Here is a 20,212-nt window from a genome sequence, read left to right on the forward strand (position 1 = left end):
ATGTTTGAGCAGATGGTTCTGTAAAGTGTCAAGTATTAAACCTCTAAATATGTAAACCCAGTACTTAATTGATTGTTTAACTGTGAATGTGACAAGTAAAAGCATATAATATAAGCTGTTATATTTCTTGTATTTTTCATTGGCAAGAACATTGTGAATTGTTTGGTAGCGAGACCACGGGATTTATTCCTTTTTTTACCACTTGGGGGCAGTAAAGCGCATACGTGGCTGTAAACCAGAAAGTAGCCAGAAGGAAGAAGAAACTTTTCTTTCTTTTTTTTTTATACCGGAAATACTATCTCGTCATAAAGATTGTTTGGTTATTCGCAGCCATGAAGATGACAGGCGAAAACAGTTCTGGAAAGTCGGAAATAACAATGGATGATGTAAAAAACCTTATTAAAAAGAAAGATGAAATTGAAGAGCAGATAAAAGCCTATTACGATGTTTTGGAAGACGTAAGTTTGTCAGATAATCAGTTAGACATGTAGCACGAAGCTAATCTAAGGCCACTTAATTTGTGAATCTAGCTAATGTTAGCTAAACATGCCGTTCTGTCATTACTTTGTTTACAGCAAGGTGTCGGTGTGGACGACCCCTTGGTTGACGAAGAGGGCTACCCGCGAGCAGATGTTAATTTATACCAGATCAGGACAGCAAGACACAATATTTCATGTAAGCAGAAGCGTGATTGTTGTTGACATATGGGTAACTTTGTCTGTGAGCCACGGTTTCAGGTGAAGCAGCTCAACCACAGCCCTACTAAGGATATATTAGAGTTTTTTTGGCTTAACTTCCAGTGACCCACCTGTCAACATAATGTGGAAGTCTGTTACGGTAATTCATGTCATGGAGTCGTAACTGTGTCGTAACACCAAGTAGATTGTCATTGTATGATGTTTAGTTATAATTTCCAAAGATCATTATCATTCCTGTGGTCTAACTGTAAAAAGGTGAACCCACAGTGTGTTAGCGAAACCAGAAGCAGTACCTGATATTTTCCCACATACTGCAGATTACACAACGCCAAAATGTAGTGATAGTGAAGATAAAACAAGGATCGGCTTTCAGATCATTTTTCTTTATCTAAATGTAGATATTTGTCACGACATACTGTCAGCAAAAAATTCATAACATAATGTCAGTTCCACAACTAGACATTAATAATAATAATAATAATAATAGCAGTTGATTAAGTTTGTACCAATTCTGATGTCAAAGTTTAAAGATGATATGAACTGATACTTACAGCATATATCTTATGCTGATGCTGTCCTTTTCATGGTAGTGCTTTGATTGTGTCTGTCAGGCCTGCAGAACGATCACAAGGCCATCATGGTGGAGATAGAAGAAGCCCTGCACAAGTTGCATGCTCGAGAGAAAGCCAAGCGGGAGCAGGATGAGGCAGAATCCATGGAGGAGGCGATGGAGCAGCAGGTCACTCTTCCTCCTCCCTTTGCACGGGTGGATGCTGTGACACAAGGCTCACCCGCCTGTGGAGCTGTGAGTAATGTGAACCATAAGTTTGTATCTGGCAGTTGTTTCAGATAAACCATCACTATTCTTTAAAGTTATGACATAAAAAGTAGCCGTATTTGTTCCTGTGATTCTAATATTTGGTTGTTTCTTTCCAAAGGGTCTTAGAGTTGGTGATGAAGTCATTGAGTTTGGTTCTGTGAACACAGAGAACTTTCAGAACCTCCAGAATATTGCTTCTGTGGTCCAACACAGTGAAGGGGTAAGATACTTAACACAGTTTACAGTGTGTTTGTGTTTCAGCAAAAAAGTTTTAATCTTAGCTGTGCTGTGGTAATTAGATTCATTTTGTGATGCAGTTTCATGTTGAAGAAAGCCCCAAAAGTATTAATAACGAACCAGAATTCTCCCAGAGTTATCTCTAAAATAACTGAGACTGTGGAGTCTGACCTCCTCTCCATTAAACCTTTTATTAGCTTATTAGAAGTCGTGTTAGCATTAGAAGAAAGTCCTCTAGTAATCACAAAGTAGAATTTTCATTCTGCCCAACTATAGGTTACATTATCCTAAACACACATTATATCTGGAGTGTAAACTGCAATATCATGTCCTTTTACAGAAACCACTGCGTGTCACAGTCATCCGTGATGGCCAGAGAGCTCAGATGAGCCTGACTCCACAGCGATGGTCAGGCAGAGGTCTGCTGGGGTGAGTGGTGCATTCACTCAGGATCACAGATTTGAATCGACACAGACTTAACATTTGAGAGTCTAGTAGATGGAGCTGATATTAAGAAACCAAGAAAGCTGTCAAGCCGACAGGAGCAAAGAAAAGCTTCCAGTATACAAATCTGTACTTTGACAAATGGCAGCAGTATTAGTCAAATACTCCTTTGAGACCTACATCCACAGTTCTTGATTTAAATACATGTGAGTGGGTATTTGTGAGTATAAAGTGGTTCATATCACTCACCAACCTGCTCCGTTTCTCTTTTACAGATGCAACATTGTTCCAATCCATCGGTGATCACCATGACATGATGCAGTGTTTCAATTGTGAAACCCCCTCTCCACTTATGATGCTCCTGGATGGATTCAAATGGACTTTTATACATACTGCAGACATGTTCAGCTGTTGAATTACCAGTTTGTTAATCAGCACTATAAGTCTTTCCTTCATACAAAGGCAGTGTTCAGAACGGTATGCTGCGTTTACTAAATGACAGATGAATAAACATTTCTACCATATACTTATATGATTCAAACAACTGAACATTTCCATTAGAAGTTGAGGGAGCTCAGGAACATGGATTCAGTCAGGAAATGTTACCGCAGTCGGTCTGTTTAATTCATCTGTATCAAGTGTGAAAGTGGTATTTTTGGTGCAAGAGTATCGCTGAATATCAACTGGATTAACTGAGGGTATCTATAACAAAATCTATGAAAATCTGGAGTAGCTGTTGAATCTGCAGTGATCTGAAGTGGTGAACTGACACTGAAAAATAAAGACTGGAGGCTTCAATCATCAATAAAGGCTTATTTTTAACTCTTAAGAAGATGACCTGTCAAATGTTACACAAATCAGTGTAATGATGATGAGTCATTTCCAAAGATGTTATTTATTTCGAGTGATTCTGAAAGAGTTTCTCTGCGTTTAATACTTGTTCACTTGTCTGAAAGCTGCACATAATCCACCGAGCTTCCCTGTAAAATATTTCCAACCTCAACACATCATGATGACCGATTCAGTTAAAAGGTGTCACTGAATCTTAACAATCAAGTCAACAGAATAACAAAAATCTGTTTTTATTCTAGAAAAATTTTACATCACAAAAATTTCCAGTTACATTTTTTCCAAATCAGTATCTACATTTGCATTTCAACTGAGTGGATCATCTTTACCCAACATCACAAACTGCTCAAAGTTGCTGCGAGCCATTTGTTTTCATCAATATGAACAAAACAGTCAGACTTGTGAACAAATACTGTGTTTGATCGTGTGTTTTATATGTTAAATATCTGCATATATTCTGATTGACCTGAATTTTCTACAAAGACAAAAAATCTGGGAGAATTCAGGTTGGGACTTGAAATGAGACTGTAATTCAGTGAAGCATCAACCTCTGTGTACATAAAAATATACCAAAGCCAATCAGGTCAACGTGAGCACACGGTCCTTGCTGAATCAAAGGCATCTCTAGGATGCCGCTGAAGCTCGTAACAAATCTGTACCAAACAAAATGGTACAATTTTAATATCTAAACAGAAACTAAATTCCCTACATTAGTAGAATCCCAGCAAAAATCATGTAGCTTGCTTGAGTTTCTTCTTTTTGGGCTTGACCATCTGTGGTAGTTGGATTTTGAAGGCAGTCCTGAAGACAAGAACATTTCAGATCATAATGCTGACAAAGTGAAGATGAAATCACATTGCATAGATTTAAGATATACATCTCAATAGTGTTCAGAGGAAAATGAATTGTATACTTTAAACAAACTCACTCGCAAGTCGTACAGATGGGGCTGAAGTTGCAGAATACTTCAAAGGGAAGACAAGAGAAAGCGTCACCATGAAAACATCCTGTGACTGCACCTTCTTCCAGAATTAGAAACGCAGTTATCATGCATTTGTTTCTTTCAGCCGAGACTCAAACTTACTTGACAGGCAAACTGAGCAGACATAACCAATCTCGATGAGGTTACGGTGGCAGAAACATGCAGCCCTGTAGTCCACGTGAGCAGCCGGCGGCAACACCAGCTGCGAACGCTGCTCCGAGTCGGGCAGGAACACCCACTGTTCAGAAAACACCATCGTTAGCACAAAGCAGCCCTTTTCAGAGAGATATGAGCTGAATGAGACCCTCAGAAGTGTGCAAATCTGTACTGCACTCTCACCAGAAGGTACTGTGCCAGGGCAACTTTCTGTGGTATCTTGAGGTACAATCCTCCAGTTATATCGCAAGCCTACAAAACACACGTGAAGGTAAAAGAAAAAACTGGGTGAACGCTTGTACTAACTGAACTGTTGTACAGACTATTTAATATCAGCGGTTTGCTGTTCTCCAGTTCAGCTTTTGGCTGGCATTTATCGTCCTGACGCAGGCGGTAATGCTGTGAAAATGCAGTACAATAAATATCCTAGAAAAACTGGAACTAATGTACCTGCTGAAGGAGCCCTGAGTCTGAGTCCAACACGCAGGCATCTATCAGGATGTTCTGTTTTAAACAAAGAACATTTTTTTTTACAAATCTACAAATCACAAAACAACAGAAAACACAAGCACGAACAAGAGATTTACCTGCTTCTGGGCAGCAAAAATTACATTCATGAAGTTCATGTACTGCAGGGCACAGTCCTCAGCTGCTTTTATCACCTATCCAGTAAAATACACAGACCGAGTTCAAAGTCATGGAATATTAAACAAAAGCTCTTATAAAATTAGACTATTCAGGGCTTACCAATATTCTTGATTTTAACTCTTGTCCCACTAAAAAAAAAAAAGAAAAAGAAAATATTGATAGGTTTTATAAGAAAAACAGTAACCACTGGAAAGCATTATGGGAAATAAAATGAATTACCTTCCAGCTCTTTAGAGACCCTGTGAATATCTTAATATAAAAAAAAGATTAAGGAGAACACCTTGGCCAAGTCTCAGCCACATTCATTACAGTGTGCAGGAAGAAAACGTGCAGATGTTTCTTTCAACTCGAGCAGCAAACGAAACCAAAATCTTAGCACACTTCTAAACAATTACAGTACATAATGTCAACATATAGAACAAAACTGTAAAACTGTAAAGAGTATTTATTGAAAGGATACAGCAGAGAGCTTTGGCAAGTGATCCAGCCAACAAAGTATCAGTTGAATTTCCCTGCACTTCAGCTGCAATCACATGACACGCTTAGTTGAGTCACCAACACTGTGCAGCATCGTTAAACGCATGAAAATAAAGCTGTAAGTATATTGTCGTATTGTAATTACAGCAACTGTTTTTCTGCTTTTAGCATGTGGAGAATGTCTATCTACTTAAATCTGCTCTAAAAGCTGTATCTTACCCACACAAAAACAGACTTGTACTTACTTTTTGCCATAACATTCCTGATCTCTTCAGCGATGAGGTTATTGGTGACCGACAGGAGTTCATATTTTCCATCCCCACTGGAGGAAGCGTCCTCTCCGCCGTTGTCCCCGCCTTTCCAGCCCTTCCTGGGATACAGGAAGTGACTGAAATAAAAGTAAGTGGGAGAGAGAAATGTAGAAGCAATGACAGGAGAACAACACAGCACAGGAGCCAAAAACAAACCAAACTAGTGTACTTAACACCGATCAGCCACAACATTAAAACCACCTGCTTGATATTTTGTAGGTCCCCTTCGTGCTGCCCCAACAGTTCTGACCCGTCAGGAGAAAGCACGCAGGACCTCTGAGGGTATTTTGCAGTCACTGGCACGAGAATGTTGGATCCTTTGGGTCCTGTGCATTGAGGGTGGGGGCCACCAGGTGGGAGGCCCTCATCCTCAATGTGGATGAGTGAGTAAGTTGGTGGTGTGTGTCAAAGAACATCCGTTTGATTGCCAGAACCCAACGTTTGCATTGCATTGCATTGCATTGTAAACAGATAATGCAAGATGCACAGATGATCTGCCAGTGGCTGATATAAGCTCTTTATCTGTTTTTCCACTATATATTCAATTGTATTTTTCTTTAAGTGCCAACTACAGCTGGCAAATAAATGTGGTGGGCTAAAATATACAATATGTCAGTGGAATAGAAGTATAACACAGCACAAAATGCAGTAAACATACGTAAAATCCTCCTTGAGTACAGCACGTCAGTAAATGTACTTCACACTTCTGGAAACATGTATACATGTATAAAGTTACCTGTCCTGACAGTGGCTGGCGATGACAGCCAGCTTGTTGGTGCGGGCCATGGCCATGTGGGAGTTCCCCAACACCATGACGGCATCCAGGCACTTGGACAGGGTGAACTGGACGGACGCAAGAGGACAGTTGCGTTGTTTGGCCCCGGCCACGTTTGAAAACTACACAGTCTGAAAAGCACTCATGATTCGGAATAACATCCGACTTAACAAGAGGCCTACCTCTGGCTCACGCTGAGCTTGCTGTCCCCACCATATCGGATTTACATCCACGACGATGACCAGCAGGTTGATTTCATCCTCTGGGGGGGGGGATGGGAAACAATTTAACAATAAAAACTCAGTGAAAAAGCTAACCTAGCCAAATATTCTCTTAAAACTTTAAGTGTCCAACACAAGACATGCAAGCAGCAAAATAAGTTCATTTTATTATTAGTCGGACTAAGCAACACATGCCTGATGCCATCACGTCAAGACAGATATGTGACTGAAACGAAGAGGGACCATAAAGTGATAACTGTTTTCTTCCTGGTGCTTTATCTTCTGTCGTCTTCCATATTGAAATTTTACACACTACCCAGAAAACTGAGAACGTTTTACGTCTGGATATACCCACAATGTATGGGCAAGCAGAAGCTATGAAGTTCCGCCGTTATGACCCACCACAGCAAGCCAAGTGACGTACCTGTGCGTCATCACGCTGCGACACAAGTTTTTCTCTGCGTTGCACTGCTGCCACCTAGCGTCTGTTTTCCAGATACGTAACTTCAACATCATATTGCTCGAACCCCCTGGCTGACCGCGGTCACATTTCACCAGATTAGACCTGATTAAGTTCCCACATCTTTTGCGTGATTATAAGTAACAATACAACAGTCACAACACAAGTACTCGATTACAGGTACAAGTCTCAGTATTACCAGCAAAACGTATCGCGATGTTTGTCATACGGACAAGGAAGCACTCAAGTAAACTGCCTCATAATAATACTCACACACACTGTAATTTAATTACATGCATTTAGCTATATTCCACCACTGGACTGTGACTGTAGCCTACCAAGGAGCTGGTGAGTGGGCGTGTAAGCAAAGTGTGTTTAATTAGTTTTGTTGTACTTGTTCTCTAGGAGTTCTAAGGAGTGTTGTTTTTTCATTTCACTGTGGATGCACATCCACATGTGACAAATAAAGAATTCTGATTCTGATTCTGTTGGGTTGGGGCGGCTTGCATCTTCATTGTTATTCTGTTATTCTGATGTTATTCTACAGCACAGCAGAGGTTTGATGTCCTCCGACAATTAAACATGTATAAAAATACTTCAATGGACTGCAACTATTATTGTAAACACTGAATAATATCAACATTTTTCATGTGTGATATAAAACCGAGGAAAGCCGCAAATCCTTACATTTCAGAAGCTACAGCCAGAAAACGTTTGTCAAAATAGTAGTCAATTCTGTCATTTCACTTCACAAGACATGGTGGGAATTTTAGCTATAGTCAAAGTATCGACATTCCTCTTTAATAAAATCAGATCACCTGGAGAATCTTGTGGTATTATTATTATTATTATGAAGTCTGTTTTGCATTGTGCTGAATTGTGTTGAGAAGAATTTAGCTGTGTATATACTGATAAATGACACAAAGGACATATAATATTCCTCATATCATTTAACATGACAAAGAGACACAAACATCAGCCAAAAATAAATATTTATACACCATTTAATAATTATTAAGCCACAAAATTTTGTAGCAGCCTCAGCTCTGTTTGGGAAATTGCATACATTTATACATCATAAGTACTGATTTGGTCAACATATGCAGTAATGCCCTGTTGACAGATGGATAGATAGATAGATACCTTACTGATCCCGAGGGAAATTCAAGAATTCCAGAGCAAGAGTGCCGAGTAGTGCAAGAGGAATAAAAAAACAATTTCCCTGGATGTACATCTGAAACAACACACATCTTGTAATTACTGTTTAAATGCCCTGTATTGATCTGACACCACTAGCATTCATACATCTTCTTTACATATTTCCTTCTTTGTCCTTGACTGACTCTTACTGACTTATTGGCTCAAAGACTTACCAGTTTTTTATTATTATTATTAAAAAAAAACACTTCCCAGTGAAGGACAATACGACATCCAAAATTGTCCTTTGCAGTATTTTTAAGTGAAAAATCAAACAAAATCAAACAATTCTAAGAAATCCTTCAGTGTCTGGCTATTTCTTGGACTTGGATTGTGCCTGGGCCTTCAATATGACAGTTCTGTATCTCTCAGTTTGGTAGGCATCTGAATCAATGGCCTCACTGGAGTCATTCAGTGTTAAATACACATCCCCATTGACCTCAGTGACCTTGTGAATCCTTTGTTTGACACCCTTGGAGCGCCACTGTGTCTTCAGGGGTTTGGCTGTAGGATCGTCCACGGCTTGGTAAATCCCTTCTCCTCCTGCCAGTGTGATCTTGTACTTGTGCCATGGACACACAATACACAGCATCCCATTAAACTCCTAATGTTGACACAGTGTGGAGGTGATTAGAGAATAGCGATTAGAGTATAGTAGCGTATGCAGTGGCAGTTTAACAAGAAAAACTTCAAAAAAATGTATCAGCTCTTATGTACACAGGAAAACTTCAATGAGAGCTTTACAACATGCTGAAATAAATAAATTGTGATGAACATTAGAGTTCTGCATGAGCATTTCACAGTAAACCTCAGAGGAAATGGCACAAAACTTACCTCAATGTCTCCATACTGCAACGCACCACCTGAATCTGTTAATGGTAAAACAAATGTCGTTACGCACTTCATGCGCTACGTCAACACATACAACACCCACATCCTGAGAGCTTACGGTAGCAGCGCATGTCCATTGCATAAAACCGCCCCTGGTGGTGCAGGACCAGTACATCTCGGCATCCATTCACCAGCTTGGTCACGCGCCCAGCCTTGACAATGTCCTCCTTCTTCCCGATGAAGTGGGAGGCAGGGGGAGGTGAGGAAGAGGAGGAGGGAGGAGGGGGAGAAGGAGAAGAGGAAGAAGTCTGAGAAGTCTCCTCTTCAGACGACATGCTGATCACCTCTTATGGCAAGTTTCCTGGAATTAATGAGAGTATAGTTGGAAAGTAATTGAAGCTATGATTAGTAGCATAATAGATACATAGTAATTAATGTTTTTTAAAATTTAATTCACATTCCTGTGGAAGGCAGCAACATATTCACATGAAAAGCAAGGGATTTTTTTGTGTTTGTCCAAATAAGTCCCACTCCTGCTCCCTTTCTCCACCTCCCTTGTTACCATGACATGCTTCTCTAGAGAAGGAACTGATTATTTTAGGTTTGAATTTTTCATAAATTCAGTCCATTACTTGTTAAACCTCGGTCCTAACTGATCATCATTTTATATTTCTGTAAATGGACTGGGCTAAGCTGCAGACCTGTGAATGCCAATCCATTATAAACTGATGAACAGAATATGCTTGATGTTGCTGCAAGCTGTTCCACTTTGCACATTAGCTGCTTTCATTTTTAACTAAACAGCTGGCATGCTGCAAGAATATTTATTTGTTGTTGTTGTTGTTGTTGATTACTTTAGTTCCTACAGGTTTATAATGAACTGCCCATTCAAAACGTTAATCCATCCTACCTTTCGCGTCGCCAGTTCACATCTCTGACACCTTTAAGGTGTGTAGTTACTTGGTCAGGCTTCCTGGAAACTGCTCAGCGGTGATGCTAATGTGACTTCATGTGTTGGACGCAGGATGTTTTTTTATGTTTATCTCGCTAGTTACACGCACGAATGTCCTAGTGCTTTATCTGCATAAAACAGACCGGCTTTATTTATTTATCAAACTCTACACTGCAAACCAAACTTCGTCAGCGTTTCAATAAGTGTCTTTTGGGTTTGAGGAAGAGCCAATGTTGTGTGTTACTTCTAATGTTGTCCCCGTTGAAACACGAGCGGTTGAATGAGATTCCTTTGTCACCGTCCCCTTTGCGGTTTAAACACTGTTTCTTTGATGGCTTAGCGTTGCTTTACTAAACTGCAAACGGAGGGACAAAATGCGCAGTAGCTTAGGATGTAAAGTTGTGTAGTTAAAGTTAAAGTATGTCAGACATGTAGGACCTAAATGTAGTGATTCAATACATTAATGTCGTAAGTGTATTTATGAAAATAAATTTATATTTAAAAAATACCTGAATAAATATCTCTATTAGTCCTGATATTCCTACATCTTGTTTAAGGGCCATTAGATAGTTTTGTAATGCTCATCTTTGTTTTATCTCGACATTTTAGCTTTATTTCTTTCCCTTTTATTTTTTTCTCGAGGCGGACTGTCTATAACTGGGCTCTATGCAATATATACAGCTTGTATACACTGCTTAAAATAACAATAATAACGTCAATAATCCATGCGTTTATTCGTTAAAAGTGCATCTCCATTAGCAGTCCATGAAACGCCGGTGGGGCAAATGTCTCAGGTTCAGTCTGATAAGGCTTTTGGTCTTAGTGGGTTTGTTGGTGGGCATTAAGCCCTCTGAGGGATTATCTCTCTCTTTCATGCTGAACTGAGCGTAATTCGACCGGCTGGCTTTCCACGTTTAAATGTGATAAAGTTTCGATGTATTTCTGCCACCTGCATATCTACCAGTCAAGGCCTTCTTCAGCAGAAGTTGTGCTCATCCACCACAGCGGGAAAACAAAGCGTCCCCGAGCCGTTTCCGTCGTTATGGAGACCAACTTTGTATACGGAAATAGTGATACTCCCCAAGCTAACAACTTGGTGAAAAATTAATGCTTTTTGTCAGTTCATTTTGCTCGTTCACGCATTTGCCTTTTGTGGCTGAAAAGTTCGAACTGAATAAGGTAAGTTTGGTGTTTATTCTTGCCATTTGGAGGAGACTGTAATCATTTCATACATAACAACTGTTTGCTAAGCACAGGCACCCAGTTAGTCAAGACAGTCTAATTATTTCAGCTACAGCCTGCTATGAATTTTATTCTGTGCATCTAAGTCTGCCGCAAATGTAATTTAAGCTTTTGTATTTGCAGTATTAACAGTTTCTGACTTTTAAATATATCTTGATGTGTTTATTGTAGAGACTGCGGCTCAGCCTAATGGAAATATGGACTCTAGGAGTGGGATGATTTTAAGCAGTGTACTGTTTCATAAACACAGCAACACCTTATGCATGCAAGATTCAAGTGCCACATTGCAGCTGTCGGCCGGTCTACTGCATAAGTCGAAGCAACAGTTGCATGCCTGTGTCTGCTATATTTATCATATTTGCTACATTACAGAAATGTGTGACATGACTGCACTGTGCCGGCTCCATCCTGAACAAGTGTCAAATTTCAGCATCGTGCTGCGTCCTGTGCTTTGCTTGCCACCACAACAGTGCAGCGAGGTAGTAATGACACAGTGACCGACCAGACTGCTGGCCATCATTCTCTTACAGAAATCCCTGAGGGCAAGGATAGCAAGGATACACGCTGTTTTGAAAGAGGCAGCTTGTGTAGTGATGATTCAAGTTTGTAGTTGCTTTCAGTTGTTTTCTGCACAGGTTAAGCTGTTGTCGTTGAATTACTCTAATCGTACAGCAATTTCTTGCACACCTTTGCTTTGTGGGACAAAATAATGGATAGACTAATGCGACATGTCTCCCACTTGCAGAGCAGGGGGAGTGCTGTAAAGGAAAAAGGGAGAGAAGTGGAAGGGGAGGAAATGTCACTTTGCTTGTATGAGTGTCTGAAAGCAGTTGGGCTGCAGCAATATTATGTCAGGTAAGCTCACACACTCACAGTACATCCAGCCTCTCACTTGCCCTGTCCTCTCCTCCTCTGACCACCTGTCTCCTGTCCTTCAGGTTTACCTCAGTGGGTGTTTGTTCTGTAGTCCACCTTTCAGGACTGACCATGGAGGACTATCCCATCCTGGGAATCCGTTCTATGGAGGACAGGACTCAACTCTTCCATCTGGTCCAAATGGTCAAAACTCTTCAACTGGAGAGCCTTGAATGCCATGATGATGATGACTACGATACTGATGATGGTGATAAAGGCTATGCTGTAGCAGACAGTAGCATTACTTTTGATGGTTGTGGAGACCCTGCTGGAGATGTATATGATGATGAGGATGAGAAGGGTGCTGCAGTGAGTGAGCTTAATGCAGACAGTTTTTCCAAACCATCACATGTTCGCAGGCGGCTTGATTTCAGTTGCGAAAATATTGATCACCAGAAGCTATTTTCTCATCCAGTGAGTTCTGTTTATGTCTGCGCAAGTCATAATAGAAATAATGAACCAGGTCAGGGCAGAGGATCAGCCATACCCGTGCAGCATGAGATTGGCGCTGGAAGTGCTGTGGTGTGTAGCTCCAAAGACAACAGCAACCACTGGCTGGATGTCCATACTCATCAGCATGATCATCACACAGGCGCAAACACCAAACCAGACAGCGTGGATAGAAATTCTTTTTACAACTCTCAAACCAGATTATCACCAAAGTGTGCTTCATCCCACAAGCCAAACCCCAGGCACTCAACAGTGGCATCAAAGAGGTTCAGTAACAAACTGGTTGGGCACAGAGATAGAAAAGGAATCTCTAAGAAGGAAAAATTCCCTACAGAAATAAGCAGCAATGAGGCTCCTGAGCACATGGCCGTTGCAACACCCGTTTATGAATCAAAGACAACAGCCGGCTACAACTACGGACTGCCACTCACCCTTCCTGCCCCAAACAAAAAGTGAGTGACTGTGTTTTATATTGTCCTCGTCACTATCTCCCTACGTGCAAATTAATATGTTGGTGAAGACAACTACAGTATGTTAAACACATTTATTGAACATGCAAGTCATTTTGGCGTGGTGAGGATTTCTATACATGCACATCCTTTTAGTAAAATACATGCTTTTTGTGGTTGTCTCACTAAATCATGAAGTTTGCATAAGATAAGCATATGAGCATTGTTTCCTGTGTAATTTGGTCATCCTGATTTTGATTATGATTGGTTTGTGCATGTGTGTGTGTGTAGCAGGCAATCAGGAGGGCAGCGGATCAGCGTGTGTGTGAGGAAAAGACCTCTGACACACACAGAGTGCAGGAGGGGAGAGGCAGATGTTGTGACCACTCCAAGCACAGAGTGTGTGATTGTCCGTGAAAGCAAAGAGGCTGTGGATCTCACACAGTACATATTACAGGTAGATATAACAGCAAGAGAGGCAATCACAAATCAGTGTTTTCTTCATTTATCTCTACTGTAGGTACACCTCAAGATACAAATAGCCAAATAAACACAATCATGATCACACTGTGCTGATGCTAAACAAAGAATTTAGAGATAAACTACTGAAACTGTGTGTAACCGTGTTGTGTTTTAACTTCAAGATCACCTTGTTAAATCAGTATGCTATCCTGACTGTTTTGTTTGCTTTGCGCCTTACTCCGTGTTCTATTGTCCCTGCAGCACAGGTTCTACTTTGACCAGGTTTTTGGGGAGGAGACCTCCAACAAGGAAGTGTATCAAAAAACAGCATATCCTCTGGTGCAGCACATGCTCAATGGGTAGGGCAGCATTGATTTTAATGGTATTTATGGAGACATTATGTTGTCATTCTACCATCTTTTCCATCAGAGTCCAAATTAATCAGCTTTGGGACTTGAACTACATGCTTGACTTTGTGCTTTTGTGAATCTGTGCTCCCTAACTATCAATATGTGTGTTGTGTCTGTGGCTGTAGAGGCAAAGCCACCTGCTTTGCATATGGCCAGACAGGCGCAGGGAAGACTCACACCATGTTGGGTTCGTCTCCTGGGAGACCGGGATTGTACGCACTGGCAGTCCAGGACATTTTTGCTCACCTCTCCACCACACATATGCGCTCCCCCTTGCTGGTGTATGTCAGTTTTTTTGAAATCTACTGTGGTCAGCTGTATGACCTGTTGGACCACAGGAAAAGGTGTGTGTTTGTGTCAGTGTTTTGTAGTGTTAAAATAGTTTTTTTTGCAGGCATTCAAAAATTTATTTTTGTTTTTTGGCGACAACAATCTCTGTCTTTTTTTTGTCATTAGGTTATTTGCCAGGGAAGATGGACAGAAAGTGGTTCACATTGCTGGGCTGCGTGATGTCAGAGTAGACTCAGTTAGTTCACTGCTGGAGGTTTGTCCGTTTCTATAAAGGTTGTCTCATGTCCATGCTGTCATGATTAACACTGTAACTTTTAGAACGCACTCATATGAACACTTTGATTCCAGATTTTGGTCTAGTATATTAGGAGGAAAAAAAATATCACAGAAAAATCTTTAATCTTTCAAGTTTTAATTAACTGAGGTATACTACAATCGCTTCAATCAACGTGTTTTAAAATGTCTCTCGTCAACCTCGTTTTGTTTTTTTTTTTCTTGTACCTACAAAGGTGATTTCACACGGTACAGAGGAGCGCACACAGGGCATGAGTGGAGTGAATCCACTCTCTTCTCGTTCCCACGCCTTGCTTCAGATACAGCTAAGAGGTCCAAACCAGCAGACAGCCGGAAGGTGAGTGACAGTATGTTTGATTATATTGGGAGTTTATCATAATGTAAATAACGGTTTTGTGTTTTCTTGTATAGCACTGCTTACTATAGTGTAGTCAGTCAAATAATCCCAGTAGTATTGGTTTAAAATGACTAAACCAAAAGGTGTGTTTGTGTGTGTGCCTGTAGAATGTGGTTTGTGGACCTGGCAGGAAGTGAGAGGGCATCAGATACCAAAGAACCCGACAGGCGGAGACGTATGGAGGGAGCCGAGATCAACCAGAGTCTGTTGGCAGTAAGCTTCACACACACACACACACACACACACGCCTGGAGGTTGCACTTAAAACGAAAGACATCTGTGAAGACATAGTGGGATTTTACATATTTTCTTGTTTATAAATTTGTTGTTTTTTTTCACAGCTTAAAGAATGTATCAGGTCTCTTGACCAAGAGCAGTCGCACACACCTTTCAGACAAAGCAAACTTACTCAGGTAAGACTTTTGTAACTTGATGATTTTCAGTGATTCTATTTGTGTGTATGTCAGTGATATATATATATTTTTTTGTCCAGTTTGATGAAAAATGTCTCCTGTGTGTCGGACTACATTGTTCTCATTTTAGGTTTTGAAGGACTCATTTGTTGGGGACTCAATGACATGTATGATTGCCAACATTTCACCTGGTCACCTCGCAACTGAACACACACTTAATACACTGAGATACGCAGATCGGTAAGTGTGTGTAGGATATGCAATATCTGACATTACTTTCTTGAAAGTTTTTTTTCTGCTATTGGCGTTATTACATCTGCTTGATTTTTCGTAGGGTAAAGGAGTTGAGAGGAGGAGGAGGAGGATTTCGAGGAGGAAGGAGAGACAGGACAGTGCACTCCCCCAAACGTAGCCTGTCCAACAGCAACAGCAGCAGGGGACCCAGCAGTGTTGGCACTCGAGAAAAAGGTTCCCCTAAAAAGCCAAAGTTATGGAGACAAAGACAGACTTTTGGCCCCACCACGCCTTCCTCAAGCTTGGCCACAGGAGGTGAAATTCTCTGCTCGACACCCAAGAGCAGAAAATGGGGAGAGAAAACAAGTACAAGAGCAAGAAAGGCGATTGGACTTGAACAAATTACACCAATCAGAGGTTTGCTGGGAATTAACAATAAGAGGGAGAGCAGGGACAGAGCAAGTGGGAGAGAAGGTAGAAGAAGAGAAACGTATGGAGGAACTGACAGTGCTGGTCACTCAACTGGTGATCAAAACATTGGGACAGGGATGAAAGGTGGAGAAGAGGGTGAAAGAAGATGGATAGAACAGAGAGGACAAGCAGAAAATAGTATAGATGCATGTGGTGAAGGAGGAAGACTTGGGGAAGGAGATTTACAAAAGGCTCATGAAAGGGATAAGGAGCGTGAGAGGCATCTGAAACGATATCACCAGCAGCTGCAGCAGTTTACTCCCACATCTGCTTCTTCATCTGACCATCATCTCTTCTCATCCTCTACATGTGGGTCTTCTTCTTCTTCCTCTAATCAGGACTCTCTCTCTTCCTCTTCCTGCGTCTCAGCTTCTGCCCTTGTGTATCATGATTTTGAAGAGTTTTTAGATGCACACAGAGCCAGCGCTGAGGTTAGGACTGGTGGTAACAGAGGACAGTTATCTTCCTTCCTTAGTGAAGAGATTTGCGTACAAACTGAAACCTCTCCCTGCTGCAAGAAAAATAAGGATGAGGTCGGTCATGGTGACTCAGGTGGTATTAGTGAAGATTGGAGGGTGTCTTTGAAAGGAGCAGAGGCAGGATTTGGACAAGTCAGAAGTAAAAATGAGAGGATGAGGTCACTGATGCCAACAGGTGAAAGCAAGGTGAGAGTAAGGAAGGGCGACCTCAGGCCAGCTGGGATGAAACAAGAAGGGGAGAGGAGGTGGGCTTGGGTGGCGACAACAGAGACAGAACAGACAAACAGGATGACAGGTGCAAGGCCAGCTGGTGTAGAGCCACAAGTGTCTTGCAACCGTGATTCAGAAGTGGGCGAGGAGGGACTAGATGCCTCATATGTCTCAGCTGATGGAGTGTGGAGCACTGAGGAGCAAGAAGGAGCTGATGGCTATGCTGTAGTGTCCACCCACAGCAACGATGGCAGCAACAGCCTCTTTAACCCCCCTCCTGTTGAGTCATCCCATCAACGAGCTCCAGCAGAACGGCCCCTTTCCCCACCCTGTGAACATACCAACACGCTCCTGACCCCAAGTAAACTCAGTGATCTCTCACTTCCCAGATGCAAGGCCTCAAACATCCTGCCTCTACCAATGCAAAATGCCCAACAGGGAGTGCCATCGATCAGCTGTGGAGAGAAGGAAGAGTGGTTTACCACTAAGGGCAATAAAGGAAAAGTTTCAAATGCTCAGTTGTCCACACTATCTCACAATAATTCCATAACATGGAATGGATGTAAAATACCTGCTCTGTCCCTTACAGACAACATATTGTCTGAAAATCGAGCTGACAAAGCCAGAATGTCTGTTGTAACTCAAGGAGAGACTTCTACAGATTGTCTTAGCTACATCATGGACCCTCTCAGCATCTCCTTGCTTCAAGTGGACCAACAGGCTGCCACAGACTCGTTCCTGCAGGGGGAACAGAACAACTCCTCAATCTGTCCTCTTGAGAATGAAATGAATGAAAGCAAAGTTGAAGAGGGCGAGGACATAGAATTTCACCTGTCTCTTTTGGACCTGCCGCAAGCAAAGACCCACTGCCCTCCCAAATCTGACTCCATGACAGCCACTAATCACCCTGAACGAAAACAAGACGTATATTTTGCCACAGACAAACACTGTGGAATAGGTAAGTGTGAGTTCTGCTTGTGTTTGTGCACTTACTCGTGCTTAGTTTTAGTTTTTAGTTTTTACTGCACATTGGAGACTGGTCAAACGAAATTTCAATTTTCTGTGCTAACCCCTGTTACATAGATCTTTGACAATAAAGTACACTTTGACTTTTGACTTTGACTTATATGGATATATGAACAATTCTTTTATCTTGTCCAGATCCGATGAGGCCTCATATCCCTGAGGTTACGCTGGTCTCTCTCCAGGACCAGGAAAACAATCAGAAACTACAAACCACACCAGCTAGTGAAGTTGTGGACAACAAAGCCCCTGCATCCCTCCTTAAATCCACTGCATGTGCTTCAAAAGAAACTTCTGCCATGCAGTCAATCTCAGCCCCTGTCCAGCACTCTGGGAACTCTGGTTCACCCAACCCACAAAATCTAATGGCAAATGGTGCCACACAAATGCCACAAGAACACTCACACAGTGTGCACAGTGGACTTACTTTTTCCATTCCAAACTCGCAGTCGGAAAGTGTCCTGAGCCGGCTGAAAACATTGCCAAAGCAGTATCACACAGTAAATTCAAACCATTCCAGGAATTCAACCATCTCACTCCAGCCCAGCAGTACCACAGAATCAAAAAGTGAAGAGAGCACCAACAATCTGCATATTAGACCCCTAATCCATCTGTCGATGCTGGAAGACTTTTATCACTGCCAGTAAGTACTAGAAATCTCCCAGTTTTGCTTACATAATCATCAGTGAGTTATACAACCTGTGTTGGTTTTTGAGGCCTCTATACATTATAACAAGACACCACTACTTGTATCACTACAACCAAAATGTGGTTACATGTTAATCCTACAGACACAACACATATGTTAAACACCTCTTTGATGACAGATTTGGAAAAAAGGTGTAAGTGCAACCCTGGAGGTTACCAGTTTTAATCTTTTTTTCTAATCCTTTAGGTGGCGTGTTGTCCAGGCCCACTGGGAGCAGCTAGAAGAGATGGAAAATTTATCTCGTAAAGAGGGGATGCTTCTGTGCCAGCAACCTGATATGGTTAGACCAGCTCAAAGCCACATTTGTTAGCTTCTTCCTTTTCTGTACATGTTAAATTGATGATGCAGTTTTATTTTCCCTCTCTCACTGTCTCTGTCTAAACAGGCATTTGGAGAGTATGTCCACAAGCTGGGGGAGATCATGGAGAAAAAGGCACAGTGTATCCACAGCATGATAGCTCAGCTGCAGCCACATCTTAAAACCAGTCATTCTAACCAACCACACAACCAAGGAATGGATAATCATGATTAAATTACTTGAATGAATTTAGTTCAGCCAATGTCACACTGAAGAAATGCCAGTTAATGCACAATCATGCTGTTTAGGAGTGCACTAAATACAGTATGGATCAATGTCAGTATGTTTATTTATTTATTTTTAATTATATATATATTCACTGGGCATTGGACAAATATCATTTGATGTTGCTGATGAAGATGAAGAGATGTGTTACATGATGGTTCTGGGGGGTATATTTATTGTTATGTAAGTGTGTGCTTTCTGCAGAGTGATGTGCTGTGTGGGGTGTTTTCCTCTCAGATCCTCAGTGCAGATGCGTAGCCATATAGTATATTATGAAATTCTGAGTATCAGTTCATACTCCTTTTGTTCTTTGAATCACAATTTGTTAAGTTCATCACGATCGAAACGTATACTGTTGAAACTTGGATAACCATTGGTGTTGGGCTCAACGCCTTGAATATCCATTATTCTGTTATTTATTTACTTTATTACATTTAATTTAAGTTAATACAGCGGGGTTATATGTTTTTGCAAGCCCAGCCTCTGGAGTTTCTCCTAGGATCAACCTGACCATTTGTTCTCTTGATCTTTCTACCTAGATCTTGAGTTTTCTCCATGAAAATCTCAGCACATGATGATTTTGAGACAAGATCTTGAATTGAACTTGAGGTGTTCGGTTTTCCTGTTTTACATTTTTTAGTCTCCTGATGAAACATTGTGATACTTGTAATGCAATGAAACTACTGATATAGTTTCAGTTTTCATCTGAGTCATGAAAACTACTTGGTATTTGAAACACAGCTTTAAGGGTTTAACAATGAATGAAGCTGGCTTAACGATTAGATCATGGTATGTTGTATTGCGACATGTTTATCTTAGACAATGGGCGATTTGATTTTTATTTTCTGACTGTGATACTTGCTGTGCAGATATGTTGTTTTACCCACCCTGTTAGCCTATTAAAATGTACCATCCCTTTTTTTGTAAATGCATTTGTTCCACATAAAGCTATGAGTAACAGACTGAATCAAACAAGAAAATGAGAACACTTTGAATTTTAAAGGTTCACTTCACTTAGTAGGCTATTACGTAATCAAAGGATACAATCTGCTTCAAAAAAAGGAAAGAAAAAACTCTTCCGTAGCTTAGACATTAAATGAAAGAATAACCCGTCATAGTTAT

General features: G+C 41.1%; 4 protein-coding genes across 9 annotated transcripts; 2 read left to right on the plus strand and 2 right to left on the minus strand.

Moving 5' to 3' along the window:
* The first annotated feature begins 281 nt into the window (after positions 1-281).
* psmd9 (proteasome 26S subunit, non-ATPase 9) lies at positions 282-3,004 on the plus strand. Its single transcript, XM_046387527.1, has 6 exons — positions 282-458; positions 576-675; positions 1,310-1,503; positions 1,637-1,738; positions 2,096-2,184; positions 2,475-3,004. Exons 1-6 carry the CDS (start codon positions 333-335, stop codon positions 2,500-2,502), a joined length of 639 nt encoding a protein of 212 aa, XP_046243483.1. The 5' UTR covers positions 282-332; the 3' UTR covers positions 2,503-3,004.
* Positions 3,005-3,265: 261 nt separating this feature from the next.
* On the minus strand, positions 3,266-7,054 carry gtf2h3 (general transcription factor IIH, polypeptide 3). Of its 3 annotated transcripts, none has more exons than XM_046387524.1 (13): positions 6,814-7,052; positions 6,580-6,659; positions 6,359-6,465; positions 5,557-5,699; positions 5,295-5,357; positions 5,054-5,083; positions 4,934-4,962; positions 4,774-4,848; positions 4,637-4,690; positions 4,370-4,438; positions 4,133-4,268; positions 3,977-4,013; positions 3,266-3,849 (listed from the first exon to the last, which is right to left on the minus strand). In XM_046387524.1, the coding sequence occupies exons 1-13, from the start codon at positions 6,821-6,823 to the stop codon at positions 3,780-3,782; spliced, it is 903 nt and encodes a 300-aa protein (XP_046243480.1). In that variant the 5' UTR covers positions 6,824-7,052; the 3' UTR covers positions 3,266-3,779. The 3 variants fall into 3 exon arrangements, with proteins under 3 accessions (XP_046243480.1, XP_046243482.1, XP_046243481.1); XM_046387526.1 differs by having other exon boundaries at positions 6,974-7,047; XM_046387525.1 differs by lacking the exon at positions 4,370-4,438 and having other exon boundaries at positions 6,814-7,054.
* A 1,006-nt stretch (positions 7,055-8,060) lies between these two features.
* On the minus strand, positions 8,061-10,322 carry LOC124058360 (Rieske domain-containing protein-like). Of its 2 annotated transcripts, XM_046387529.1 has the most exons (5): positions 10,017-10,322; positions 9,593-9,682; positions 9,225-9,467; positions 9,110-9,144; positions 8,061-8,879 (listed from the first exon to the last, which is right to left on the minus strand). In XM_046387529.1, the coding sequence occupies exons 3-5, from the start codon at positions 9,439-9,441 to the stop codon at positions 8,589-8,591; spliced, it is 543 nt and encodes a 180-aa protein (XP_046243485.1). In that variant the 5' UTR covers positions 9,442-9,467; positions 9,593-9,682; positions 10,017-10,322; the 3' UTR covers positions 8,061-8,588. The 2 variants fall into 2 exon arrangements, with proteins under 2 accessions (XP_046243485.1, XP_046243484.1); XM_046387528.1 differs by lacking the exon at positions 9,593-9,682 and having other exon boundaries at positions 10,017-10,321.
* A 181-nt stretch (positions 10,323-10,503) lies between these two features.
* LOC124058362 lies at positions 10,504-20,208 on the plus strand. Of its 3 annotated transcripts, none has more exons than XM_046387531.1 (16): positions 10,504-11,237; positions 11,472-11,779; positions 12,046-12,155; positions 12,239-13,117; positions 13,406-13,571; positions 13,838-13,935; positions 14,112-14,330; positions 14,443-14,530; positions 14,787-14,908; positions 15,076-15,181; positions 15,310-15,381; positions 15,512-15,621; positions 15,716-17,733; positions 17,937-18,441; positions 18,694-18,787; positions 18,893-20,208. In XM_046387531.1, the coding sequence occupies exons 2-16, from the start codon at positions 11,498-11,500 to the stop codon at positions 19,037-19,039; spliced, it is 5,016 nt and encodes a 1,671-aa protein (XP_046243487.1). In that variant the 5' UTR covers positions 10,504-11,237; positions 11,472-11,497; the 3' UTR covers positions 19,040-20,208. The 3 variants fall into 3 exon arrangements, with proteins under 3 accessions (XP_046243487.1, XP_046243488.1, XP_046243489.1); XM_046387532.1 differs by having other exon boundaries at positions 11,673-11,779; XM_046387533.1 differs by lacking the exon at positions 11,472-11,779.
* Positions 20,209-20,212: the final 4 nt, after the last annotated feature.

This window comes from Scatophagus argus, chromosome 4 (genome assembly GCF_020382885.2).
Source record: "Scatophagus argus isolate fScaArg1 chromosome 4, fScaArg1.pri, whole genome shotgun sequence".
Taxonomy (NCBI): domain Eukaryota; kingdom Metazoa; phylum Chordata; class Actinopteri; family Scatophagidae; genus Scatophagus; species Scatophagus argus.

Excerpts from the sequence above, each read along its gene's own strand:
- psmd9 (XM_046387527.1), top strand. The coding sequence starts at position 333 with ATGAAGATGACAGGCGAAAACAGTTCTGGAAAGTCGGAAATAACAATG. Across the intron at positions 459-575 it reads ATTACGATGTTTTGGAAGAC|CAAGGTGTCGGTGTGGACGA; the intron begins GTAAGTTTGTCA and ends CTTTGTTTACAG. Across the intron at positions 1,504-1,636 it reads GCTCACCCGCCTGTGGAGCT|GGTCTTAGAGTTGGTGATGA; the intron begins GTGAGTAATGTG and ends TTCTTTCCAAAG.
- gtf2h3 (XM_046387524.1), bottom strand. Across the intron at positions 6,466-6,579 it reads AAGCTCAGCGTGAGCCAGAG|TTCACCCTGTCCAAGTGCCT; the intron begins GTAGGCCTCTTG and ends GCGTCCGTCCAG. Across the intron at positions 4,849-4,933 it reads AGTTAAAATCAAGAATATTG|GTGATAAAAGCAGCTGAGGA; the intron begins GTAAGCCCTGAA and ends TTTACTGGATAG.
- LOC124058362 (XM_046387531.1), top strand. The coding sequence starts at position 11,498 with ATGGACTCTAGGAGTGGGATGATTTTAAGCAGTGTACTGTTTCATAAA. Across the intron at positions 14,531-14,786 it reads CAGTTAGTTCACTGCTGGAG|GTGATTTCACACGGTACAGA; the intron begins GTTTGTCCGTTT and ends GTACCTACAAAG. Across the intron at positions 18,442-18,693 it reads GAAGACTTTTATCACTGCCA|GTGGCGTGTTGTCCAGGCCC; the intron begins GTAAGTACTAGA and ends CTAATCCTTTAG.
- LOC124058360 (XM_046387529.1), bottom strand. The coding sequence starts at position 9,441 with ATGTCGTCTGAAGAGGAGACTTCTCAGACTTCTTCCTCTTCTCCTTCT. Across the intron at positions 9,145-9,224 it reads AATGGACATGCGCTGCTACC|ATTCAGGTGGTGCGTTGCAG; the intron begins GTAAGCTCTCAG and ends TACCATTAACAG. Across the intron at positions 8,880-9,109 it reads TGCAGTATGGAGACATTGAG|GAGTTTAATGGGATGCTGTG; the intron begins GTAAGTTTTGTG and ends TGTCAACATTAG.